At 42.4% G+C, this 27,971-nt stretch overlaps 1 protein-coding gene across 3 annotated transcripts; it reads left to right on the forward strand.

Annotated features, from left to right (window-relative positions):
• Positions 1 to 523: 523 nt before the first annotated feature.
• Positions 524 to 27,422, forward strand: ttc29 (tetratricopeptide repeat domain 29). 3 transcript variants are annotated; one of them, XM_018756138.2, is made up of 11 exons: positions 524 to 552; positions 1,113 to 1,177; positions 1,832 to 1,921; positions 4,013 to 4,236; positions 5,669 to 5,854; positions 8,328 to 8,540; positions 9,333 to 9,418; positions 15,523 to 15,614; positions 17,383 to 17,506; positions 17,955 to 18,180; positions 26,744 to 27,422. In XM_018756138.2, coding segments are annotated over exons 3-11 (1,242 nt in total). In that variant the 5' UTR covers positions 524 to 552; positions 1,113 to 1,177; position 1,832; the 3' UTR covers positions 26,746 to 27,422. The 3 variants fall into 3 exon arrangements, with proteins under 3 accessions (XP_018611654.1, XP_018611653.1, XP_018611651.1); XM_018756137.2 differs by having other exon boundaries at positions 544 to 808; XM_018756135.2 differs by lacking the exon at positions 524 to 552 and having other exon boundaries at positions 1,020 to 1,177.
• The last annotated feature ends 549 nt before the right edge of the window (positions 27,423 to 27,971 follow it).

The raw sequence follows: 27,971 nt of genomic DNA on the forward strand, positions 1-27,971 counted from the left end.
AGAAACCATTAAAAAAAAGTCAGAAGAGTGCGGAACGGAGGCACAGCGAGTAGCGCTGCAGTCTCACAGTGCCTGGGTGGTGCGCGAGGACATGGGTTCGAGCCCCGCTCAGTCTGTGTGGAGTTTGCATGTTCTCCCCGTGTCTGCGCGGGGGTGCTCCGGTTTCCTCCCACGGTCCAAAGACATGCTGTTTAGGTTCCCCGTAGTGTGTGTGTCACAAACAGAGTGTATTCCACTGGTGTGTGTGGTGCGGTGTACTGTATCTATCAGTGTAGATCACCTAGCTGAATAAGGTGTGTGGGCTTCACACTCCATCGCATCCAAGTGGCTTTGGAGAAAAGTGTTTGCTAAGGGAATAAATGTACATGGAGCACTCACATATACAACGCGGAGTCCAACACCCAGTAAGAGACGCAAGCTCCCTGCTGCTTCATTCGTATAGAGACAGCACTCTCTCTCTCGCGCGCGCGCGCGCGCTATGGGACGCCCCCTGCGTTGCCATGGTTACGGCGTCCTCGCGCTGCCGGAGACTGCGTAGGCGGGCGGTCCGCGGTTAGTTCGTAATAATGGAGCCATGTTTAAACTATTGAATCTCTTCGAACGTTTTTGTCCTGCAAAAGACTATTTCCTGAAAATTTAAAGTTACAAGTTTGGCCGCCTTTAGTTTCGGTTTCCACTTCAGTTTCTCTTTCTGTGGCTGTGTATGTTCTTAGAAGTTATGTTTGTGTCGCTGCTGACGTGAGACGACGACGACGGCGGTCTTCAACTTCTCCCTCTTTCTTTTCTTTGTTCACATGAAAACAGTTAGGTCGGTACTTCTGGCATTCTACCCTCGGAATGCATTTCAAACATTCATTATTAAGCAGCTAAAGAGTGACTAGCTGTACGTAAGTCCGTGCAGAAAACCGTCGCGTACGTCGTCGAGGCCGCAGCAGCACGGAAGGAACTGAACTGAACTGAGCTGAAGTGAAGTGAAGTGACGAGTATTTATCGTTCTTTACTCAGATCGCTTTATTTATTTCTCGCCAAGTTTTGGCGTTTGCTGATGTTCACTGCTAAGTGTGAGAAATGAACCCGTGGCTCCATCCATGTCCATGTTGATACAACAACAGGTGTGTGGAGGCGCTCCTGACCCGTCCCAACCCAGCGAAGCCGAAGGCCTCGGGATCCAGGACAGGTCGGTGTTCTGTTGCGATCAGATTCATTTCACAAATAACTTTATGACCTAACTTCGTGTTTCTGAGACACTGAAGTCTGTGCGCTGAACTTGGTGTTAAAAATGTGCACGTCGCTAGACCTGCAACTAATAATGGTGAATGATATTTCAGCAATGGGACGTTTTTTTGAGCTGGCGGCACAGCAGGTAGCACTGGTGCCCCACGTTCCTGGGCTGTGTGTGTTTAGTACTTGGGTTGGAGTCCAGCTCAGTTGACCTACTACACACATGTGATGAACAGCAAGTGAAGCAGACGTGCTCTTTGACGTCTCCACTCACTACAACATATGTTTTTTTTCTTGGCTGTTTCTTTGGATCCAGCTCAGTCGGTGTGTCGTTTGCATTTTCTCCAGGTGCTCTGGTTTCCTCCCACAATCCAAAGACATGTGTTTCGGGGTGGATTAGTGTATGATTACCCCCGTGATATACTGAGGTCCCATCCAGGGTGTACACTGCCTCACACCCTATGTTTCCAGGATGGACTCTGGACCTCTGTGGCCCTGCACTGGACAAGTGGTGATGGATGGATGGATGGATGGACGAACAGATGGACAGACTATGTGCTTAAGTAAGCTGCAGGAGATTTAGTTTAATGTCATCTACTGATGTTTTTAGGATGCAGCGGAGTGGCAGTCCCACCAGGTCAAGCCAGAGCCCGAAGGACATAGTTAAAGACCACAACCTATCTAAAGAAGATGTTGCACTGTAAGTTTTCCCTGGTACATTCCTCCAGTGCCAGCATTTCATACTCTCCAAGTCACATCCATCAGTGTCTTTGTGATATTTAAATGTGTACTTCTTTTCACGCTCCATAATCACTGTATTAGTCTTGAATTCTGAGTAATTACAAAGTTGTGAATTCTGAATCTGTCGAGTCCTATTTTCATACACTTTTGAATATAGAGGTAAAAAGCATACAAAACAATCCTCATGGCAACAAGAACCTCTTCTTTTTTTTTTTTATAAAATTAGCAATGATCTTTAGATCAGAGATTGTGCAACAGCGTATATTACAAGATGCACTTTATAGAACACCTTTTTTTCCCCATTTACCAACCATAATGTTGATCTCATGGAACATTTTAACTTTATTTGTTATCACCCTGCGGGGGCGCGGCGGCGCAGTGGGTTGGACCAGGTCCTGCTCTCCAGTGGGTCTGGGGTTCAAGTCCCGCTTGGGGTGCCTTGCGATGGACTGGCATCCTGTCCTGGGTGTGTCCCCTCCCCCTCCAGCCTTACGCCCTGAGTTGCCGGGTTAGGCTCCGGCTCCCCGCGACCCCGTATGGGACAAGCAGTTCAGAAGAGGATGATGTGTGTTATCACCCCCCCCTTTTTTTTTTCAAAACTGTCTACTGTAGTACGTTACTGGGCCCTTCTTGTAATTTGTATTTCAAGCCAATAGGTGTCCTCACAAACCACACAAAACCACTATATGCTGTTTTCTGTTTTTTGCTGTGTCTCTTCTCATGATGAAGTCCTTTGGTTTATTATTGTGATCCTGAATGAACTGTAATTACTTGTTATTTTATTGAAAAGATATTTTTACTGGTGCTTAAGTCTTAGTTTCACATGTTTTGTTTTGGTATTATAATTTTGCACTTTATAAAATTTAAAATTTGAAGGTGGGGGGGATGTTAGTGACTTTTTTAAAGACATCATTGTTGGGTTTTGTGAATTTCTGAGACTTTTCAGAAATGCTGTTGGAAAATCCTGCTTTATTATTTTTTTTAGTTTGCTTACATTTATTCATTTAGCTGATGCTTCTCTCCAAAGCAATTTACAATGTTAAGGTTACAATTGTTAGTTACAAGGTTACAATTATTTACCCATTTATACAGCTGGGTAATTTTACTGCAGCAATTTAAGGCAAGTACCTTGCTCAAGGGTACAAGAGCCAGGGGTGGGGATCAAACCTGTGACCTGTATCCAAAAATTTGACAGACTTAATTTTGTTTACTTCGTGGCTTGTAGAGAGAGAAACTTAGAGAGGGAGAATATAAAAATGTCCAAGGCACTCAGTATCTCTTCAGGCATGGTGAAATTGAGCTTTAAGAAATGGAAGGTGTTTTACCCCACCAGCACGAAGCTTCGAGCAGGCTGCCCCTTCCAGCTTTTAGATCACATTGTCCTTTCTGAGCTGCAGATGTCAGTGGCTGACACATGAGAAAATGAGGCATGCTGGTTCCTCCGAAAAAGCTGGCCTCCTTGGAAGTGGCAGAAAGGAAACCATTCATGAGAAGCTCGAGAGTGAAATGCATGCAAACGTTGCGTAAAAGCGTGGCCAATCTGATCGACTGTTTAAAGCAACATTACAATTAAAGTCCTGGTTTGAATCGGATATAAAATAATGTGTGACAGGATGTGAAGTTGCTGTCTCTCAGCATCCTCAACCTACATGAGAAGTTTTGTCGAGAATAATAGAGAAAACTTGCTACGCTGGTAGAAGTGCTCAAAGGTAATTTTTACCAGGGATTGAGCGGGGGGGGGGTTAAATACTTTAGGGAGCTAAAGATGTTCGTACGTCGTCTTTTTTCGCGCGTTAACTTTCCAATCAGATTCTGAGCTTTTAAGTTTTAATTAAAAGTACATATGTAAAACGTGTCGGTGTTTCATTTGTAATTCAGCTCGTTGTTCGAAGGAGTGAATTGCAGCCCATTTGCATGGAAGGTATTGCATGTGCCACCGTTTATTACTGGCTTTCAAAGTGAATGCGTTTAATAGCTGATGTATTACTGTTAACCTCGGCGTGCCTGGCGTGCCTACCCCCCCACCCCCCTTACCCTCATCCGTGTCCAGTATCCGGAATTCTCCGAAGCACATCGTCTGTGTGGACATGCTGCGCGAGGGCTACCACGCATCCTTCTCAGAGCTCTTCGCTCTGATCCAGAAGTGGAACGCCTCAAGGGAGGCTGCAGGCCCTGGGTCAGCCATATGGCAGCACAGGCCCCTGGAGGAGCAGCCCAGTAAGCTCCACGAGCTCCGGCGCTTCCTGACCAGGGCTGAGGCAGCCCAGAGAGCAGGTAAAACCGAGGGTTTCTGGTACGCAGCCGGCGCCCGGAGGGGAACACATTCCTTCATCTTACAAGTTTGCTCCATTTCCCGAGACTGATGCATAAGATCTCCAGCGGGTCGAGTCCTCACATTGTACTGGTTAAATCCCTTCAGTGTATTACACTTATCTTTCTGCTTTCCAGCCTTTCCCTCTATGGCTGAATTTTACATGATGTTCTGTTGACACATAACAGTTTGTCTTAACGTCGGACATCGTTTCTGTTGATTCTTAAGGTAACTTTTCAAAGCAGATTCTCAAGCCCATAAAAAAGGCTGTTGCGTATGTTTCTAGGATTTCTAATATGTGGTCCAAGCCCCATCCCCTAAAATGTTATATCATTTAAATGCATATAATATCCTCTGTGAGGTGCACTGAGATTTAACAGTGGAGCATGTACAGTTTGTGAAATAATATGCTTAAAAATATGTCCCCTAAAGTGGATAAAAATGAATGGCTGGGTTTCAGGAGGATATGAAACATGTGGAGCAGTGCTGTGACTTGTCAGTGATAGATCTGGCATGCTGCAACACATTCAGTAAGGGAATGAAGCCCCTTGAGCTACATGGCAGTGTAGGTTCGAGTCTTTTGCGAAGGATCTTTACCTGTAAACTTGCCTATAAGTATATTAATGAGGCTTTAACTGTATTCCTTATAAAACGGATAAAATTCTCTGGCAGTCAAATACCTGTGATAATGTCTACAAAGATTAATAAACCCTTTATTCTTACTAATTGATTTGGAGATGCTACTGCTACATCGATTAAGGACAAATTTTTTATTTTTTTTTTGCATGACACTGAAAGGATTTAAGACTCCAACACAACTCTATATGCCATGAAAAGTGTTTTCATTAGGCATTGAGTGGTTGAGTGCATGGTGCAGCTTGAGCATTTCTTTTTACAATATCTCAAAATAAAAATCATGTAGCATCCAAGGCTTGCGAAGAGCGGTACTGAGAGCCGCAGCTCTGTGTGGGGTTGTGCGTCTTCCGGCTTCGCGTTTGTTGTTTGCTTGAATCAGAATTGCTCCCGGGTTGTGTTGTGTTCTGAAAGGTGTGCTACTAAGATGTTTGTGATAAGTGACACTTGCTAGAAGCAACTTTTATACATGTCCCTGTTTTGCATAACTGCTGGAAAGGAAGGCTAAGTCTGTAAGCTCAGTCAACTTTTCCAGGATATCATAGTACTATATCACTGTATTTTTTGTGTATAATTTAAAAGTACTGTCACTCTGATGAGAACTGTCTATTGGGTTATAATGTTTAATTTCTTTAACACGGAAGTAATGAATACTGTGAACAAAACGATATGCTGAATGGCAGTCTTTTGCTGTAAATAAACTCAAACTTAATTCCTTAGCTGGACGTTTCTTTTTGTAATAAACTCTTGTCCATTGTGAAGGCCTGTACGAGGAGGTGTATGAGAACCAGGTGGCTTTGGCACATTATTTTAAGGACCCGGAGGACATATGGTTGTCCCATTACTTCTACGAAGCCGGCCTCAAGTCGGCTCGTCTGGTCGCTTCAGACGAGGGGAGAAGGGAGGCGGAGGCCAACGGAAACATGGGTGACGTCTGCATGGAGCGAGGTACATCACAGCCGCCCCATCCCGAACCCCACCTTCTTAAGACCACTTATTTTTCCTCACATTCATGTTCCAGTATTAGTGGAGCTGTTTTTATTGTTCCTGATACAATTTGATGCTATGAACATTTTATATATTTGTATGAGTAACTAAAAATTCATTATGGGATTTTAGTACACACACACACACACATTTTCAGAACCGCTTGTCCCTTACGGGGTCACGGGGAACCGGAGCCTACCCGGCAACACAGGGCGGAAGGCCGGAGGGGGAAGGGGACACACCCAGGACGGGACGCCAGTCCGCCGCAAGGCACCCCAAGTGGGACTCGAACCCCAGACCCACCGGAGAGCAGGACTGCGGTCCAACCCACTGCACCACCGCACCCCGGGATTTTAGTAGTTAAGTAGAAATAAAAATGACAAAGTGACCAAAAGCTTTAGAAATCATAGTAACCAAATAATTTCTCTGCCTGTGTATTTATTTCATACAAATTAAACAAACGTACTGTATAGTTTAAACTATTAAAGCAGTTTGAAATTAATTGTTTGAAATTTGGTAATTGTTGTAGTTTTATCCTCATTAAGCATTTTGCTCTCCACTTGAGAAAAAAAAAAGGGTCTCAACAAAACCAAATCAGTCAGATGTGTTAATGTGTTAGATTATTGGAGGACTGGCCCGTTGTCAAGTGCAGGATTTTTTTTTTTTCCCCCTTTTTTCTGATGATCTACTGCAGTGTACACAGGAAGGAGCGTATGAATTAGGATTTAAATTGAAAGATCATTTTAAAACTCTTCAACCACCGTTTGGGTCACAGCAATATGACTGAAAGCTGAATTTGACACTAAATGCCACTCTAGCAGTTCTTACACATTGCCCACTTACCTAATTTTTCATCTTCATGATCATTTTATTTATTCTTTTCCAGGCAAGAAATGATGGAATGACTGGTTACCATGAATACTGCAGACGTGTGGAAGTGGAGTTGTCCGCAGATGCACTTGCAGTATTCTGCTACATTTCATATAAAGAATTATATCCTCTGCTAGCTTTACAATTAACATCCTACCTTTTTAATATCGAAAGATAGATACAGGACCATTACCCTTAAATAGGTTACTTTTCTTTCGCTGTCATCATATTTAATGAAAAAACACAGAATCCTCTGATATTTAGTTTGAGAGGAGCATCTCTCTCCACCAGGTAATCAATATGCTGTGGAACGAGTTCATTTTAATGCACTCAATCATGCTCTAATGTTTGTAGCTCACGGGCACACGCATCAGTAATGCAGGAATGTTATATGACTTTGGATTGGACCATTTCATAAAATATTAATGGAATCAAAAATGACATCAAAATAGGGTCTGGGAGAATTACATTTGTATTTCTTTTCCGCAGCCAGATGTGTATTTGCAATTATTTGTATTTAAACATATAATTTATGATAGTATACAAGGTACTTGTGTAAGGTCATATTGTAAAGGCAAACATGAAATTATGCAAAAAAATTTTTAAAAATTTTATTTGAAAAAAATTTATTTTAAAAATGCCACGGAACACCTCTTAATTATGCCAGTGCAAGTCTTATGTTGTTTGTCACAAAGTCGGTGAGTGAGTCTTAGCAGTAGCGGAATTTCTTTCCAATTATGTCTGGCTAAAAATGTTTTAAATTTTCCAAATGCTTCCATAGTCACAGTTGGTTTTACCCTTCGATGTGAGGGATAATTTACCACGGTGTAGTTTAAGTGATCTTGAAAGAGTGAATAGATAGCTAGATATACTTTATTGATCCCACAAGGGAAATTATTATGTTACACCAGCAGAACACAAGTCAGATAAATACTTGCAATATATAAAAAAAAAAAAAAAATGAACACAAGGGCAAAAAAGTGGCTTGGCGGGTAGCAATGGTGCATCACAGCTCTTTGGCTGTGCATTGGTATGTGGGTTTCAATCCACCTCAGCCTGTATATAGTTTGCAGGTTCTCCCCATGTTCCCATGGGTTTTCTTTTGGTGCTCTGGTTTTCACCCACAGTCCAAAGACATGAATTGGTAACTCTAAATTGCCTATACTGTTTTTAGTTTTGAATGAATGAGTCTGTGTGATTGTTCTGTGATGGACTTGTGTCCCATTGAGGATGTGCCCTGCCTCATATCCTGTGTCAGGGCTAGACTCTGGACCACCATGACCCTGAATTGCCCAAGCAGTTGAATGAATGAACACATTGTATTTGTTATCAATATAGCAAATATCAAATGGTAAAACTGCAGTACATCTTCAGCGTTACTGTCTTAAATACAGCTCAGTGTTAACAGGAGCAACAGCAAACGCTTACCCCGTTCCAATGTATAAATCTTGTGTATTAGAAAAAATGTCGATACCAGTTTTATTGCAATAAAATATATATTTTGCCTTTTCTGGAGGAGGGGTAGCGGGGATATTTTGACTGGAAGACTAAATGTGCATTTCAGGTGACCTGGAGGCAGCCCGTGACCACTACGAGGCATTCCATCGTCTGTCAGCCAGCAAGGCCTGGCTGGACGCAACGGGACGGAGCTATGCAGCTCGCGCCTGCGAAGGCCTCTGGAAGACTTACACATTACTCGCAGAGAAAATGCTAGCAGACAAAGACTATGAGTCTGCCATCGGAACCCTGGTGAATGCGTTCGTAATGGCACAAGAAGGTGGTGATCTGCAAAGAGCAGGAAGACTACAAATCACACATTTGACATGTTTATAATAATTCACAAATTGCCGCATGCGCAACCCTGAGACCAGGAGTTGCTTTTTCATGTATACTTTTTTGCACAATTATTTGTGTGTTTGCTTGGAAGATTTCATCTCGTTCTGTCAGATTGAAAAGCCATGCGTTCAGTTGCTGTATTTGTTTTTGTTACAAGACTATTCCCATGACTTAAGTGGTCCATTTAGCAGGTAATCACAAAATACTTGATTAACAAGACAAGCATTTCTTCTGATCTTAAACTTTCATTACTGTGGAGAGTCCAATGTAACTGCCGCTGTGTTGATGACTAACAGATAAACATAGATACTGTTGAGATTCCCCCTCGAGTGTCTCATGTAGTTTTCAGTAATTTGTGCTGCAGAGTCCTTTTATTTTCTAACACGCATCATCCACAAGTTGGCTCATTTTGGAATAACCTATATACTGTGGCTGATTTAAGGTCTGGGGATAGCCTGGAGCAAGTTATTTAAGAGCCCCTCAATGTCAGTGTGGCTGTGTTACAGAATAAAATGCAGAGCAATAAACCAGGGGAAAGTACTTGTATTGAACAGGGGTTCCCTGAGGCAATGGCCTATGTGCCCAATGGTTAAATCTTCCGCTGAAAGTATAATAATATCACACCAGTGCGATAAAAAACAGGGAGAGTAGTGCCATGAATCTCAAATCAAGGTGCGGATTTAATTTCGTCTTTGCTTTTAACAACCTTTTTTCTTTGTTTCTGTCCATCCAGCGGGGAATAAAAAGATAGAAGGAGAAGCGGCATACCGAGTGGGACTGGGCTACCAGTGTGTTGGAGATCATCCAACAGCTAGAAGTGTAAGTGTCATAGCAGTTTTTGTCTAGGCATGATGAGAAATTCATAGTAGGCACCAAGACATTCGTTATTCAGTTTTACTCAGCTTATGTTTTGCTGCATATCGATATTCCAGTGGGTGAAAAAACAAGTAATTTTGTCACTCTTTAAAGACTGTAGAGTTTTGGAGGAAGACTGCACAATAATTATGAAAGAAATGTCAAATTAATTAGCCCTCGGTTGTGACTGGTTTCTCTCCGAGTCCCGCTTGTAACGTGCTTAGACCCGAAAGACGAAACTTCTTTAAATGTTACACAAATGTCACAGAGTGAGGCAACAATAATCTGTTCACTGTGAGAAAACAATTTGCGTTAGATTTCTAAAAAGTGGTCAATTGCATTGCAGTAGGCAACATAGTGATGGCAGCCCCTGTGTTAAACTGGAATGGCCAGCTTTGAATCCCACATCCTGCTGTGGTTTTTTGACCAAGGTACTTGGATTGCATTGCTTTGTAAAAATTGCCCAGCTCTATAAATGGATAGTGTAACAGTGAGTGCTGCCTAAGCGCTGAGGAAAGTGTTAGCTGAGGTTGATAAGGTGAGAGCTACATGTTTTCCCTTTTTTACCATGTGGTGTAACAGCTTGGTGTCAGCTATTAGGAGACCAAAAATATGACCAGTGGTTTTCAGTGGGGTTGTACACAGATATTGTGGTGACACGTTACGTTGGCTTGAGCGGTGGGAGGGACGTCAGCTTTCTGCTGGTGGTTCGGTGTGATTCTTTTTCCACTAACTTGAGACTCCAAATTATTATTCCTGTGCATCTGTTTGACGGGCCTGGTGCGTTCTAGCGTTTTACTGGTGTTTCATCCAGGGTGTACCGTGTCTTGAACCTTACGTCCTTAGATTGTACGGAAATCACAAAGACCTTGATTTCCTACCTAGATGCATTTTACTTTTAGTAAATATTAGTAAATGTTTAATCTCTTTACTTGTTTTAATCTGGACAATCTTCTACAGATCTTTAGATTTTTTTTTAAGCACAGAAGGCATGGAACCTGTTAGTATTAATCTTTAAGTGCAGCAGTGTAGGTTTTTAACGGCTGGATCGATGTAGCTGAGCTCAGATGTTGTCAGGACTTCAGTCAGAGCCACATCTCCAACTGGACATCAGCCTTTCATTATGCGCCACTTGCTTTGCCACTGGAAGTCCACCTGCGTGGTGCAAATGGGAGCACTAGGGAGGTCCTGACACATGGCTGACACTCTGCAGGCTTTGGGCTGACAGGCCTCGGCTTGTTGTCGTGCTTATATTAAAAACTCATATCTCACTTATCCCCTTTTGTGTTGAGGCCCACGTCGGGTCGGACAACCCGTTTAGAGGGGATTGAAAGGGAGGAGCGACAGTGCCGTTTCCCCCTCCCACTGTCATTACATTGACGCTGACCCCACATTATTGTGCAAATGAGCTTGTTTTCGTCGTTTTAACAAACGGGAACAAAGCAGGAAAGCATGAGTGGAATATTTCTCATTAATTGTGGTAGTTAAAATATAAGGCGTTCTTAACGAGAAAATTGACCTTATCAATGAGGGTGAAAACTTTATTCTGGTTTATAGCATATGTAGCATTCTGCAGTATTGTAGTGTTAAAGTTTGCTGCACTGTAATAATGAAGGGATCCACAAAGTTCCAAAAAATGAAATTCGGCATGACACAAAATTCACTTCATTCCCAGGACAAGTGTTTTATTAACAAAAGTGAGTGAGTTAAATATGCACACAGACTGTCTTAAACCGCTCGTCCCGAAATAAATGTATCGTTCTGATTTTTTTTTAAATTTTTTTTAAATAAGCATTTACATAGCTAATCAGAAGGTCAAGGCATGCTAGTATCTAAGAATGATTTTTATTTTACCTTTTTGTTAATTTTCATCATATCAGTTTAATTAATTAGAATTCTACATCAGCCGTGTCCCTCTGAAATTCCACCCAAATCCACCTACATGTAGATGCCACTAAGATGCATCGCTTTCTTTTTCACATTGTAAGTATGCGTTTGGAGATGCATTGCTGATTGGTAATCATATCACAACAACATATGGCTTAGTGCTGTCAGCTGCCAGTCAGCAGTGAATAACTACAGTTGCTTTCTGTTTTTTGCGGCACTTCATGTTACGCCTGACAGGTGACATGGATTAAAACGGGGCGGGAGCCACGTCGTAGTCCAACGAGCCTTGGCTTCTAAACACTGGGGATAAGTATAAGAAAGAAAGTTTTGCTGCCAGTTATCACATGCATTCGTTTAACGTTCTAACAAAAATAAGGTTTCTGTTACTGGAATTCGAGGGCGGGCAGTAGTGGTCAGAGCCGTAACTTTGGAACCGAGGTTCTCGCTTGTACCTTGATCGAGCTCTTTACTCTGAGCCGATGCAGTATTACCCTGCTGCAAAATGGGTAAATCATTACAAATTGCTTAGTGCGCAAACCTGGCGTTGTCAATTGCTTTGGAGAAGAGTACCAACCTCTACGAATAAATATGAAATCCATTATTTCCTCTCTTATATAGTGTTTTTTAAATAATTCAACAAGTGTCCATTGCTGCCCATCTTCTGTACTTGCTCACTGTTGGGATGAGCTGTTTCACGTGGCGGTTGTTGCTTCTATTGCACATCCATTGCTGTTTATGATATCACAGAACTGGCACATTCTGATGTAGCAGAACTTGGAACAAGAACAAAATACTTTGATGAGGCGAACCTAGAGGAGCGCAAGAAATGTTATGTACAGAAGAAATATTTACACCACGCAGTCCCTCGTACAGTGAAAGAAATAAAATCTGCAGCTATATCTTTGCCACCGGTACTGTAAACAACAGCTGTGACTTGAGCCTTCAAACGTTCAGCCGGCGTTAAAATCTCAGCCGTTCATTAAGACGGCACAATACATCAGTAAACATAAGCATTTAAAACTGCTGTGTCGTTCCCTTCGACCCTCTATGTAAATTTCTAGAGAGAGAGAGACTTTGATGCAGCAGCATAAAAGTACAAGGGGGGCGTCGGCGGCTCAGTGATGGAATCCTTCCAGTTGTAACGGAGGACGGCGAGGTGAGCTCATGCATGCGGTATGGCACGGGCTTCCTGGGAGGATTCTGTAGCCTGACAACCGGGCGTATTACAGCAGACACCGGCGGTGAGATGAAAGCAGAAAGTAAAGCAGGCAGCTGGCCCGCTCCGCTCAGAGCGGCTCGTACGTTCGCACTCACCTCAGCCGAGGGGTCTTCCCCAATCCCTCGCCTCCCTCCCCACCCCCCTCCCTCCCATCTCTCCCATCTCTCCCCACGCTCTTCCTTATTCTGTTTGTCAGAGGGGCTCTCATCTTCCAGCAGGGCCGCCACTGTGGATGCGGACATGTCCTTTGGGTCGTCGCTGCACACAAAGCGCCAAAGAAATGTGGAGCTCGTCCGTCCCGCAGCCTTAGAGGGAGGGAAAGCGAGAGATGGGGAGAGAGCGAGAGATGGGGAGAGAGAGAACACCTTCCCCTTCTCCCCCTCTCTCTGTCTTGCTCTCTTCTCTTCATTCTCACTCTCTCTCTCAGCACTGCCTCGCACTCATCTCTCCTCTCAGCACCGTGCGCCACTCTGCTTCATTTTGTCAATAACCATTTATTTTGTGGCGAAGCCGCAGCAGCCATTACATCTGACCTCCCTGTTTCATCAATTATGGATAAATGATCGGACGCGAACCTCTGCAGGAGCATGCCGTCGGACTTACCTCCTGGCTGGGATTAGACAAAGAATTTAAGTGTTGTTTACTGTCAGGCCGGAGCTCTTGTGGGGAGGCCGGGAGGAGTTACTGCAACTGGCTGCGATCAACAGGCAGCTTGAATTGTGTCTAGCAATGCGAGAGTTTGATCAGAAATTATTTATACTAATTACTTGTTTGCGTAGAAATCACTGCAAACGGCGGCAGGCGGACATACCATTTAGTCGCCGTCATCGGTTAATGATCCAGAAACAGAAGCAATGTAATGTAATTAGCACAGAGTAATTAACTAGTTAGCACACCTTTAGTCAAAGGGAAAAGTGATCATCAATGGGACCTTTGGGACTCTAATATGTTCACTGAGGGAAAGAAAAGATTGCTTGGCAAACAGCTGCTGCTGTATGTATGTGTCTGAAATTCTGAAAAAAAAAAGGCCTTCTACAAGAATTTTCTATGCACGCAGTAAGATATTGAACTATACTGCGTGCGTGAAAGAAGCAACTCTACTGTCTGAAACCCCCAATATTCATCCTTTCGCAGTCCTGTTTTAAAACAATTGTCGTACTTGTGCGCCGAATGAAATTTTTAATATTGCCTTAAAATTGGGATTTAATAGGGTATTCTGTGCCAAGTATTTAACACACTACATATCTCAAGAGTCAATTTATCACTCCCTTCTGTGTGCTGCATTATTAAATAGAACTAATCAGAAAATAAGCTCCTCTGTATTTTTTCCATTTTAAGTAATTAGTTACAGCAAAAAGTCTTCTGCTTTTGAGGTTACTTCATTTGCCTGCACGAAAAGAGTTTTTCACTCCCTAATTCTGTACTGTCATAAATCACGTCTTAACTGGTATTGCCGAATTGTTTCCACCTGTGTCCGCCAATCTGATAATGAGATGCTGTAAATAATGAATTAATTTCAAACTCTGTAGTATATTCATCAGCACGGCTGTAATATAAATGCATGCGAGCGTTTATAGCAGTTAGAGTAGTTATAGGGCAGCAGGTGCATTAGTGGTTACAACTGTTGCGTTGCAGTTGAAGGACTCAGGTTTGAATCCCACCTCCTGCTGTGGTAGCCTTGGTCAAGGTACTAACCCTGAATGGATGCAGTGAAAAATGACCCTTCTCTATAAATGGGCGTATCATTGTAAGTAGCTCATAATAAGTCTCTTTGGAGAACAGAGTCAGCTAAGCAAAATAAGTAAGAGTTATGGAATGATTTATTTATTGAAGGGGATAGCAGTTAGCAGCTCCGGTGGTACAAATTTGCATGAAGGCAGTTATCGCACCACTTGTTGATCAATGTGTTAGTATGGTTAGCGACCGAGCAGTAATTACACAGCGGTATGGTTAATGACATTGTAATGCATGAAGTATCTTTCTCCCCAAACAAATAGCACCGAGTCCATTTATGTGGAGTTTTTTTTTTTTTTTTTTTTCTCTTCTCTTTTGCTCCCTCTTCCTTCATGAATAACGCATAGAGGCAACTTTGGGCATTCTGCTCCAACCCAAGACGTGAGTCTCATTAAGTTTGGAGCGTAGCTCATTAAATTCTGTTTGCATGTACTGATTATCCTCCTCATTTTTTATGTGCGTGTCTGCGTGCGTTCACCTTCCTTGTTATGGTTTGAGATTTGAAGTGTTTTGAAAATGGAGCCATTTCGATACGAAAAAGATTTGCCGCAGAACCATTCGGAACAGCTGAGCCGCTGAAGCTTCTTGAATGACATATTCTTGTAAACGTATGTGAATCAAGTTTGTGAGTGCTGTGACATGCTCAGCATTAATAAAATCTTGGCCCACAGTTTTATTACAGGTTTTTGTTCGGTTGTCTACTGGGAAATGTAAGAAAAAGCCAAACAAAATAGGAGAAAACGACAGGAAAAATTGCTGTAAGGATGCAGAGCAAACGGGTTCTTGGGCACCTCGTCACGGTAGTTCCAAACGGAGCCCTCCAGGAATGCCTTTGCTCGGTGAAATCTAGCATTACTAAGCAGAAATCGTCTGCATTTTGACCGAAAACGGCACTTTCCATCGTTTTTCCGCAGCACGCAGAGATAAACCCCACTGGCGCACACAACTACGCCATTTATCCGTAGAACAAACGGATGACCTTTTAAAAAGTAAAAAGTTTTCCGTTGTCTTTGTTTTCTGCTTACAGCTTTCAACATTCTGTGCTATTTTCAGAATAAAGTGATTAGGTGTGTAATGTAAGCATGTATAATGCAGCATATAGACATACAGTTAGAGCTTTATTGATCCTGAAGGAAATTCAAGTACAGCATAAACTGTTATGCGCTGTTTGCAGTGTAACACTTATGAACTGAAGAAGTTTTCTGAAATATTTTCTTTTTTTTGACAGTACCTACATATATATATGGAAATCTCCTCAGCACTGGGAGATCATGAGAGTCTGGGAAAAGCCTACAAAGCAATTGCTCAGTCTCTGGAAAGGTGAGCAGCTGGTGTTCTCTGTGCTGTCTTCGAGTTTGTTTCCACTGAAAGGTTCTCGCTCGTTTGACAACTGCTGACAAAGAGCTGTTGCTCTTCTTACAGTACCATCCAAACAAGGCAACATTTGTGTCAGGTATGACTACCCCAAAGCATTGTAACGATATTGAAACCAGCGTGCGCTGAGATTGACTGTAAGTGTCTCTTGATAGTCTCAGTTTTCTTACTACACATAAAACTCTAAAGTGCAATGCAAAAATAGCAATACTGTTTTGTTTTGGTGCAGTCATTTTTTTATTTAACCATTATGAAGTCTTTTCCAAAGCCAACGGGCAATGTTAGGTATGTACACTAAGTTACTTACATCTACCCGTTTACACATTTGCTCATTTCCTAATTTTTCCGGGAACAATTCAGGACAAGTACGCTGCTTTGTGGTATGACAGCAGGAGGTGGAATTCAGACCCCGGGCCTTTGATTGTTTTGACTATCCTACCTGCAGTAACGTACAGTAATATCATGGAAAATAGCAGTCCCGCTGAATTTGTGCTAGGAGCTATTAACTGGTCATTTAGATCCATTCAAATTTGCTGTCACTACTTTCCAGGAAATTAAATACCTCAGTAGGATGAGTATCTTTATTAAACGGGCGCTGCAGGTTTTAATTTAAATTCTGAAATATTCTGAAGGGATTACAGTGTATCTGGTGTATCCACTATATTTTGAATTGTTTGATGAGAATAGGATCTAAAGCTGTTGGTTGCCTCAATTAAGCAATAGGTTTTTTAAGTGATTTTTTTTATTTTTTATTTTATTTTAAATATTCTTTTGACCATTAAGGACTTGTATAACCTTGTACATAATACCATATTACAGCTCATATTCAGACATCAACTGATTTCAGCTATTTTTCTAATGTGCATTTTAGCATCTGCAGCACAGTAATACAAGAAAAAATAATAGAAACAAACCGCAAAAGTTCATCGAGCACTTTACTGGGTTCATAGGGTGTGAGATCTAACAAATTCAGACCCCTCTGTGTAGAGATGCCTTGCTTTGAACCACAAGACTTATACAGCAGATCTGTACAGTATGCACTGTAAAATCTGTATACTCTATACTTACACAGAATATACAGTAGATTATGTAGTGCAGAAGTGCTGGGAAATAGTGAAGGAAAACTTGTGCTGCACCCAAAGAAGACTGTATGTTGTAAATTGCTTGCTCTCCGTGAGGTTACTGTAAATGACTGTGTCTTCAGGTACAAGAACTCATGGAAATTGTAAAACGGATGACAGTCACTCACAGTAATCTCGTGGGTAGTATGCTTGCAGCTAAATGGTCAGATATCTGCGCTCACGTAACTATAACCTTTTTTAGTCATGGGATATGCAACAGTTATGAAAGTGAACAAAGAAACAAGTGTCCAGAATGGGTGAAGCTAACAATCTTCAGTGCCTTCGTATACAAATACTCCGGTATTTAGTCTGGGTATTTCATCCATTTGATTCTGTTCACTCTGACTCCTCTGCTTATAGATATATCTGCTACTCATCCTGAAACACAGCATATGTTTTGCGCGACATATAATAAATAAAATATACTTAAAATCTGCTTTCAGTTATAAAAAGTGTATTTACACCCTTACCACAAGATATTGCTTATTGTTATATTGTGCATGCAAGTCTTGGGGAATAGTTTCTAAATCTGTAATAACATTTAATACTGCAGAACAATGACCATGTTTGTTTACTGTGTTTCATGGTTTCAGTGAAGGAAAATTTGGAGAGTTGACGGAGTTCCTGGAGAAATTTGTGAAAGTGTCTAGTGGGAACAGCCAGAATCGTAACCTGGTGGAAGCATGCATGTACCTGGGAGTGATTTACAGATCAAGAGTAAGAGCTGTCATTCAGTGTGTACGTGCGGTCTGTTAATAGAGTTATGTGAGACCAACAAAATAACTGACATGCACGTGGAAGTCCGAATTCAAGAGGGTCATACGGGCATGCGGCGCTTATCGGAATAATGTGTGAAATTATTTACTTATAAGGATAACACAGTGGAACAGGGGGTATAAACGGTATTTCACACTGCTGGGCTGTGGGCTTGGACTTGGCCTCACATCCAGCTTAGAGTTTGCATCTTGATATTATTATTCTTCTTATTATTATTATTATTATCATCATTTGTGAGGTTAAATTATTTTATTATTTTCAAGTCATTCTCAGCTAAGTAAAAGCACGTCCTCATTTTTATACATTCGCTGCACTGATTGTGAAGTTCTTTTATCCAGTACGAAAGAGCTAGTCTTTAACACTGTTTCTGCTCTGATTTGTCTCACAGGGCGAATACGACAAAGGCTGCACGTACCTTCAGAGGGCCTACGATATAGGATGTGGCCTGAATGACTTGCCGTTGTTGCAAAAAGTACAGGTGCACCTGGGAAGTGCACGGGCTCACCACATGATGATGGCATATAGCCGTCACGTTGAAGAAGCCCAGCCTCTGGATGTAAGGAAGCTCCTGGCATGGAAGGACAGCAGAAGCAACGATTTCTACAGTGCAGACTGTGAGTTATTAGTCAGGAAATCACATTAGTCCTGCTCACATTCTCAAGGTTGCACAGTCTTATTTTGCTCCTGGAACTGCTTGCAGTTTATAATGTCCAAACTTTGGAGTAAATCGTTTTCAAAGAGCTGATTTTTTTTTTCTTAAAGTGGACTTTAAATCCCCATTATTTGTTTCATATCTGTTTCTCAAACTGTTTTTAAGGTTTTTTTTTCTGATTGTGCTGGTACTTTCAGTGAGTGACTGAAAAAATTTAGCAGTAGCCACATTAAAGGGGAAAAAAAAAAAAACTGGTTTAGTTTGAATAATCATCAGGTTTATTTTTTTTTTTTCCAAAAGTTCAGAATACCATAGTGCATACTACATACATTTATCAGTTAATGCACTACATTCAGCATGTTGGTTACTGATTAGGAGTTCAGTATTATTTTTAATTTGTGAGACTTTTATATCAGGGAAGAAAAGACCAGGCTGTCCTCCAAACACTAGTGTGTATGGTGCTTCATCGAGAAAGGTATTGGACCATACATGTCATGTATTAGCAGTCTGTTATTGGAATTGGCGGCTCTTGAAAAAAGAAGGGGTCTGCCCATCAAAAAGTCTGAAGTTGTGGGCCGATACTCAGTAGAGATCCTCCCTGAATCTCTGAGCAGTCCTGGCTAATGACTTGTAGCCGTCAGAGTGGTGGCGCTCTCAGGTGGCCTTCTCCAGCCAGTTCCAGTGCACTGATGAAAAGCCTGAGATGAAACAAACTGACAGTTGCTACCCGTTGCAAGGAGCAAGTCGTAGCCCAGCAGCTGAGACCCTTGGAGTCCTGATTTTTTTTTTTTTTTTTTTTTTTTTTTTCTTCCATGCTTTCTTCTTCTGTTTCTAAAGGAAAGCTGTGAGCAGTGGTTTACAGTCACAGGACAACCTGCCAAATGCTGCTGACCAATAGAGAAGGAGCTTTGGTGGAACACGGAGGGTGATAGACTAGGTAACGCAGCAATTAGTGCCCAATTAAGAAAGCATTCCCACCCAATTATTCAGAATCCCAACGTGAACTCATCCATAATATCATCTTAGCGCATGGTGGTATTCTTTTGTATGTTGCAGTCGCGCTTTAAGGAATTAATTCTCGAATTGTCGTTACGTTTCCTTGTTTTGAATCCAGCCAGCGCTGAACCTGCTCAAGGACGCTTCCCTCACTGTCAGGAAGCAGCCTTGCTACTTGTCAGTGTTTGTCAAATGGTGTACTGATGCGGTTGGCAGTTCCACAGCTGTGTCCAGGGTCATTTTTTCCATGTGGTGCTGATGGATCTCTATGCTTCACAAACAGGTGCTGCATCCCCTCCTTATTGAACCATATTTCCCTCATTTAGCTCTGCATGATTATCATTTACGTGCAAATATAGGGTAAAATGCCTCAATGAAGACCTCGAGATATACCGTGACACCTCCAAGCGCTACTAATACATTCCTGCTGCACTTACTCTTTCCTTCTCTCTTCTTTTTTGCATGAGCAGCGAATGTGTTTTTTAAAGCTCTATTGATTAACTGCCGACAGAGAAGTCCATATTCCATAACGGTTGCGTATTTGGTAATCAAGGAGCGTGAATGGACTTCAACGCTCTGCTTCTCCCACTGGTCCTGCTAATTGGCGATGCTGCTTTTTTCTTATATTGTGCAAAGGAAAATATTTGGCTAATTATACATTTTTAATACCGTTCTATGCTGGTCCTTTTCTTAGGGTCCAGAGGATGCTATTAAATTTCACCCCATAGATACACAGTTATGACATGTAATAACTACTGGAATATAAAAGAAATGAATAATTTAGAGGGAGCTAACAAATTAGGGCCATCATTAAAAAAACTAGGCTTCAAACCATTTCGCATAAAAAGTCCAAGGTAATGCTCAGCTCTCACGATAAAAAATTGCAGCATTAATTCTTCAGAGTGAACTTATTGCTCCTATTGGTTTCGGGAATCCCTGGGGCATTTTAAAAGCAGGGGAAACTGAATGATAAAAGCACTTTTCAGGGACAGCGACTCTGATATTTTCATAGTTAGGCTGATTCGTTGCAACGGCACACAGTTATTCTGTCTCTCTTTTCCTGCATCACGCTTAAAAAGCCAAGTCATTAACCAACAGTTCTGTAATGTGAGCATATCAGAACAGGTTTATTTTTCCCAACCTATGTAAAGGAGGATTTATTGCACTATTCTTCAAAGCTGGGTTATGTACACACTATGCCATACTTGAATAATACATGCAACTTCTTCCCCATGTGTATGTTTTTCTGTTGAAATTTGTGTGGCACATAATTAATCAATATATAATGTGGTTTTCATTAAAAGATAATCCTTTTTGTTGTCTTGGAGAAGTAAATCACTTCCAGAAAACTGAAACGGGAAACAGTATTTCATAAGAGAAGTGCTCTCCTGTAGTCATGCTCAAATATGTGAAGAATGACTTTGTGTTGTATGGATTTTGTTGAGAAAGGTATTGTAAAAAAATACGGTAGATACTTAGAGCCATAACTTTCCTATCTGGCTCTTTCCATCAGGCATTAACTGAAAGGTTCATAGTTATTAGCCATTATTAGCCATTATTCTATGTAAAGCAGACCTGACCTCGAAAGCGAGCATGTTGTCTTTCACATTTCATGAATCAATTTTTATCATTCTCCATATGGATATGATAGGAGTGTTTTAAACGGTACGGCAGCGTGAAAGCTTTTCTAATTAATGTGATTCCGAGCTTGCTGAATGAGCACCGATGACACGCAGCTCAACGTTCTCTCTCGAGGTTCGTCGCTGTCTGATTAATAATCCTTGTCAAATATGGCATGCATAAAAAGTACATTGGCATCGTTACGGTGGGAATTTTCGGTTTCACGCGCACTAAGTGGTGGTCTTTACAAAGAAGCGCTCTCCGCGAGGGCCCTACTTTGTTTCCACTAATAATCTGCCATAATTGAAAACGAGAGTTTGACTTCCTTTATCACCCCCCACACGCAACCGCAGTGCAGCAGTGTGGATTATTAAGCGTTCGGCATTGGCTGAAGGAACACATAATATAAACACAATGCACAGAACATCGCCAGAGAAAACGTGTCCTGCAGGACAGCTCTCCATGTTGTGCCTGGCTCTCCTTCAAGAAAGGGAATATATCTTGTAAACTTGAGGGGGGGAAGATCTTTGGAAACAGATCTCTACAGATTTTCTGTCAGCTTTCAAAGACTACAAAGGGACTCGCGGAGGTAGCCCAAAGACATTACTATCTTGTTTGAACAGAATATGTGCGCCATGTGCAAGTTCTCTTCTTCATCAGCGTCTCTTGAAACATGGCTTTCTTGGGGAAGAAGGAATGTCTGTTCCATATTTCTTCATTACAGCTGGATATCATGTGAGTGCTCTCAAAGAATTTGAGAAACAAACTGTTATACGTGTTCTTTCTCCCATGAATAACATTTTATTAAATGAAAAATCGTACGACGTTGTACTCGTGCCGCGCTGCTTGTATCTACCTATTTAAGAAGGTAAAAATGGAAACGCATGTGCTACACGTTCTGTATATGCACGTACTGGGCCCAGTTCTAAACATCTTCAGGGCCCCTCAGACCGTTAATCCGTCTACCTGGAAATAGCTGGCATCTGCCGTCCAGGGCCTTGAGCTGATGTATATTGAGAAGTGATGTTGAGCCCAGCATTTTAAGTACTTTGCCCAGGATGTGCAGTCAGACACAGACCTGTTTCGGTTCTCATTGTTCGGTGGGCTTGACCAAGGAAACCCTTGATGACTAACTCGGAGGTAAATTTCTGCTGTAGGGGAAAAAACGCATTTCATAGCCGCTAATGATAGCGCAAGGTCATTTCTGTAAGAATATGAATCACTCTGGGGCGCACGAGACATAACTTTTTGTTTTAGCAGGCTGCCCGTCGAAATGAGCATAATTATCATCAGTATTCTTACAGAGCTCTTAAGGTTCCTGACAGTAGTCAGCGCCAGTCAAATTAGTAACTCTGATAAATCACCATTAATTAGCTAATAAAAGCCAGCAGGTGGTTGAGAGCCCAGAGGCGTTCCCTGGTCACTTAAATTATGTATATTACACCAGCGCACTGATGAAGTAAATGAGCAGGGAACAACAGACAGGAGTGTGCGAAAGCCCTGCGTTGGGGTAATACTCTGCTTAAATCTACTGCAACTCCCAGAATCCCACCCAGAGGAATACAAGCAGCTTTGACCCTTGGAAAAATAATATGATACATGAGGCTCCAGCTCTGGGCCTATTTAAATATTGATTATACATGCAGCATACAGTCGTGGAGCAGACCACCGTGCCCCGGCGCACGCTGCCGAGTTTTGTTTGTTGTATTAAAAAATAAAAAAAAAAAAAAATAGAACCACTATAATGATCGTTGCAAGTGGGAGTCGGGTTCGATTGTAGAACTGTACTTTTTACAAGGGGCGAGGTGACAATTATATTTTCATCGCTCTATGAATGCGAGCGTTTCGGCGCAAAATTAACTGCGGTAACTGTGCCGTTGCGTGAGGTGAGATTAAAGTAAAGTGTAGACCATAGGTTAATGTTACTGACCGCTGCCATGGATGCTCTTTCTTTTGGGAATCTGTGTTTCACAAGTATGTAATGCAGTGGGGGGGGGAAAATACATGTTGCGAGCGGAACCTCTGGGCAGCTATCCCGTTTACCATGGTACGAGAGTCTTGTGCAGGTGCACTTGGAGCAGGTATCACACACCTCTTTGGTCTCTTGACAGAAACACAAGGATGAGAAGGCTTGTCATCGTCCTGACGGCTATTAATGTATTTTCCGGGAGAAATTACTTCTTTTGTGACAGCTGAGCTTATTTTGTAGGCGGCGTTGACGTTTTTAGTATCTTAATCTCTTGCAGGGTTGCAGCGTATTCTGGTTTTTGCTGCATCTCAGCTTCTTCATCGCTTTATCAAAGTAAATATTTGGACGGTTTGTGAACTCACCTGGTGTGAATAGATTGCCAATTAAAATGTTTTCTCCTAGTCCTTCTGGATCGTAGCCCCTTCAGGCCCAAGTTGACCCCCTGGCTGAAATGATCAAGCCCATGTGTTACGAAGTACATGTGACTTAAAGTTGCTCTACATACTCAAAGCGTGGGGCTCCAGTGAGCTGTAGCGTGAACCGAGGCGCCCTGTTTTCGACTGAATCCATCAGAAATGTCCTGTGCTGAGTGAGAAAATCTGAAAAGAACCAATATTTAGTATAAATGTTATTGCAGGTAACATAAATGGCCTAGCAATGATTTTTTTCTTTCAACTTGCTGCCGAAGAGGATGTTAATGTCACTGCCAACAAATGTTTCTGTACAGTTTTGTTCTCATCACTGATGTCCTTGGGCAACTCTTTGGCAACAAGTCAAAGGAAAAGCAGGAGAAATCACAGCAAGTGGGACATCTGAACAGTTTGGGAGCTCACTGCCTTACTGCGTGTATCTGTTTTGTATCCCTGAGGCCTTAAGGCCTCTCTTAAAATACTGCCTGCATATCATCTAACTCTTAAAAAGGGCACCGATGGAGTAGGATGGCGGCATGACAGAGGCATGCTTGTTACCTTATTATCATAATCGGGAAAATACTTTAAACATACACATATTTATTTGCTCTGCAGTAATTTTAATCAAGCAAGAGAATGTTAGTCATCTTGTTGGAGGACAAGTTCTGAGTTTGTTACATTTGCTTGTAGTAAATGGTTTATAAAGCCACAATGAAATAAATCACCTTTCCCTTTTACAGATTATCCCGCAGCAGAAATATGATTCCGACTGAAAGAAATTTTGTTTGTTCCGGTAATAAATTCCAAAAAGCTGAGCCAATTACCATCGCTCTTCAAGTCCCATTTTTCTGCCGTGCAAAGGTTTTAATATTAGCGCCAGCAAAAAATAGATATACGAACGTAGATCTATGAACGTGGGACCAGGTGCTAGCTTCATCTGTCAAACTGCGAGTGGTGACAGTTTGCCCACCAGTGCTTTTCCTTTGTAGCGCCACCCTGCTGTACAGCGATGGAGGTCTTTCCAGCGGTGCACAGCTCGGTGGCAGCGGTTGCACCGAGTCCTCATCCTCGTGTTCCCCACTGGTACGGCGCTCGCTCGCTCCCCAGGGTCCCGTTCAGAAACTGCGCGTCACACTGCTTATACAGCGGCTTTCATGGCACGTGCACGTAACACTTGGCTTATGCTGCAGAGATTTGACTTTGCAGCAAAATACTTAGCTGGTGAGCTGGCACATTTGAAGGCGCTTTTATATCCCGTGCAGCTGAAGCGTCGCGCTCCGTCCTGCATTTGCAGTAATTGCAATCCTTCTGGGTTCTGCGTTTCATCACTTCTTTGTTGCGATGCTCCTTTGCTGGAAAAATGACAATTTTACAGAGAAACGGGTGCGTTATGCATCAGCTATCGCTGTAAATGGCAGTAATTTTGTCATTCGCGTATTGCTCGCTTTCTTCTTTTTGGCCCATTACTTCTGTATGCCGCTAATGCACTAGGTAAATTGTCAGCTGTACTGTTGCCTTGTTTTTTCCCCGAGAGGAGGTGGGGGTGGAGATTAACCTTTCTCTGAGTCCAGTCAAGGGATTCTGTATGAAGAGCCAGGAGCTTTACATCTTACACCGCTACTTGACCGGCAAAGTTGTAGAGGAATCTGCCACTTTAATTCCACGCTAGCCTCGAGCCACCAGCTAAATAATTTACAAACATAATCAACCTTTGCAAAGATTTTTCAGAAGTAATTTCGCTTGGCCTTCGCGTACCACGTTTTACTAAGGAAAATCGCACGCTGAAATTTTGCCTGGACGGTTTTGGCCGAGAGACTACCTCCTTAAAATGGTGAATCTGAAGAGCCCTCACGTAAATCGTAATGGTGTAATGGAAGGAAGCGGCACATTTATGGGTTAAGTTATCGCAACATAGATAGATGAGTGAGTGCTGTGTCAGGGACACGGGTCACGTTTCGGGTCTTCTCGACCTTTATTGGCTAAACGGAGCCCAACTGCGATGGCTCACCTCAGGGGCCTTGCAGAACTCTGGTGGCCAGCTCTGCTCAGTGTCCCACTGGGAACGCGTTGCTATTTATAGCTTTTTACTGGCTACTCCGACCCAGCCCGCCTCTGTGACGTACCTGCTGTTGCCCTCGCGCTACCTCTGCGGCAGGTTCGTTCCCATCGGCGCTTACCTGTCACCTGGCATTTCGTCCTGTCATCTTACTCAGGGGACCTGGCATAGTTAAGGGCAGAGAGTCCCGAGTCACCTCCCGGCGGGGCCTCGATGTGGTGGGACGAAGGCGATCGCGGGTCGCCTCTCGAGGCCCTTCGCCGCGGCCGCGCTTGGGCCGCTTCTCCCCGGGCTGGCTACGGAGCTGCGGCGCTCTCTCCCGAGCTCAGCGGATTCAGCAGAACTTGGCACACGGTCCAGCCTCGTGTCCTGGTTTATAAAGCATCCCAGGTTTTCCCCTTGGGGTGCCACTTCAAAAGATCTGCCTCCACCCCCCCCTCCTCCCACTTTTGGGAATTGCTTAAGGAAATTGCGTTAAAAAAAAAAAAAAAAAGTTAACCGGGTTCCTTAGGTAGGGGAATTCATGGTGTATTCGCGCTCAGTGTCTTGAAAAGTCAGTTCGAACCAGGAATTTTGGCGTCTGGCTTTGTGAGTGTTTTCCTATCCTGATGCTGTGTTGTTTTTCAGTTTTGCGAAGCTGCTAAACACTTTTTCCAAGAAATTTTTGTTTTGAGCTGATAATACGTAACTAAAATGTGTCATCAAGAGCATGTATTAAATGTTGCGTTGCGACTGAAGCTCGACCTGTCAAACAAACTGCAGTTCTGTACTTCATAGATGGTGCTTTATTGTGTTTTATTATTCCAAAAAAATGCATAAATTGCAACAGTCATTAGCAGAAAAGAAAGAAAATGGTACATAGTCGTCAGTCAGCAGCATTTTACTGTTAAATGAACGAATAAACAAACTAAATGACACCTTAGTAAGTCAATCCCCAGATGCGAATGTGCTAGAACGCCCCTAAAAGCTTTGCTTTTACTGTAACAAACATGACCCACGAGGGTCTTGAGCCTGAATGGGTGATTCGGTCGCTCTCTGCCCTTCAGCCCTTTGGGCTCCATCGCTTCCATTCCCACCCTCTGAATCGCCATGGCAACTCCGTGACCAGCGGGGTCTGGCTTCACTGATCCGGGTCGTGGCCCTGTGGAAGCCCCACTGGCCGTGCATGTGGTAGCCCTGCGAGGGGCCTCAGGAGCTCGGTGCCTCTTGGACTGAGACCATGCGCTCCTCCGAAGGCCGGTGACCCCGGCTTCCAGGGCCCTGTGCGCCACTAGTGGGTCCGCAGCCAGTGCAGTCCATCATAATCCCATCATTTTACAAACATTTTCTTAACCTTTCTGAACCATCAAGATATTTTCAGCATGGTTTGTAAATGTTCCAAAATAAGTTTAAAAACAAAATGATACAGCAAATCATAATTTAGGTCCATGACAGAGTGTATTTACAGGTTTGCTTTTTCCTTTGTCTCCCACAGAAAAAAGAGAACAGATGAAGGGGAAACACAAATGAACAACTACACATCAGATGGAAAAAAAAAACTGGACCTCTGGTTACCACATGAATCACAGCATAGCAGATTGGGAAAACAAACATCTCTTATCTCGAACACAGTGTTTTCTTGTCTTTATTTGATTTTGTTCACTTGTCTTGACAGTTTCAAAATCACAACACTTAGTCATAATGTATTTTAGTGTATCATTTACCTCTGTTTACAGTAAAACCATTTTCCTCTTTTCCACATGCAGTGAAGAGCAACAGGTTTTATTTTTTTAAAGCTTATGCATAGGTGAAATCTGTTAAAAAGGGTAGTTTTAACAGATACGTAACATACATAAGTAATATATGCTTGTAAAACTGCATTAATCGCTGTGATTAGATTGACTACCCTGTTTTGGTACCAATGGATCACAAGTTTACTTTATGCTGTATTTTTAACTGCGCCTGTTACACGTGGAGGCACGTGGAGAAGGACACCCTGGACACCAATGTACATCAGTTGTGGTGTGAAATGTGTGTTCATCTGTTCAATTGGGATTTGTTGAAAAAAATCATTGCTGTAGTAAATCCTACATGTGTTTTTCTTGCTCTTGTGCTGTTTTTTTTTTTTTTTAAATAATTTTGTCAGTTGCCTACTTGAGAAGTCCAGAAAATCCTCGCTGTCATAGTTAGATGTCTCTACTTAGTAAACAAATGATTTTTAAATAAATGCCATTTGAAATTAAATCCTGCCGCTCACCCTGTGTAAAAATCCTCGAGACTGGAGTGTACGATTTATATGGACCTTTCAGCGTTGTGAAATCCAGCCAACTGAGTCCTACAGGAGCTGCTCATCACCAAACTGACGCCACAGGTAACAGAAACGGTGTCCATTTGACCTGCTCTTCTTTTCACGTATTTCGGATTTAACTTCTTAACCTTTAATTATGCATATATTGTCATTTTAACGACTTGGTGTATTTAAAACCAAACGCTACATGCAACTTGCGCAGCAGTGATTGATTTATGTGGTCGCTCAGAATAAACCATTAAAAACAACGCATGTAACATCTAAATTATGTGGCCAGCAGCGAAAGGGTGCTGTGGTGAGTTGCGGTGCTCTTTAGTTATACATACAAACGCTTATTTGTCCGCTTCACTGATAGAGCTGTTAAAAGTGACTAAAATAATTGTACAATGTGAGGATGTGCAAATATCCTTCAGTT

This window comes from Scleropages formosus, chromosome 3 (genome assembly GCF_900964775.1).
Source record: "Scleropages formosus chromosome 3, fSclFor1.1, whole genome shotgun sequence".
Lineage (NCBI taxonomy): Eukaryota > Metazoa > Chordata > Actinopteri > Osteoglossiformes > Osteoglossidae > Scleropages > Scleropages formosus.

Bases quoted from the DNA above. Each gene is read 5' to 3' on its own strand.
- ttc29 (XM_018756135.2), top strand. From the start codon at position 1,089: ATGTCCATGTTGATACAACAACAGGTGTGTGGAGGCGCTCCTGACCCG. The intron at 8,541-9,332 runs GTGGTGATCTGC...CTGTCCATCCAG, and splicing joins GTTCGTAATGGCACAAGAAG to CGGGGAATAAAAAGATAGAA. The intron at 17,507-17,954 runs GTAAGAGCTGTC...TTTGTCTCACAG, and splicing joins GAGTGATTTACAGATCAAGA to GGCGAATACGACAAAGGCTG.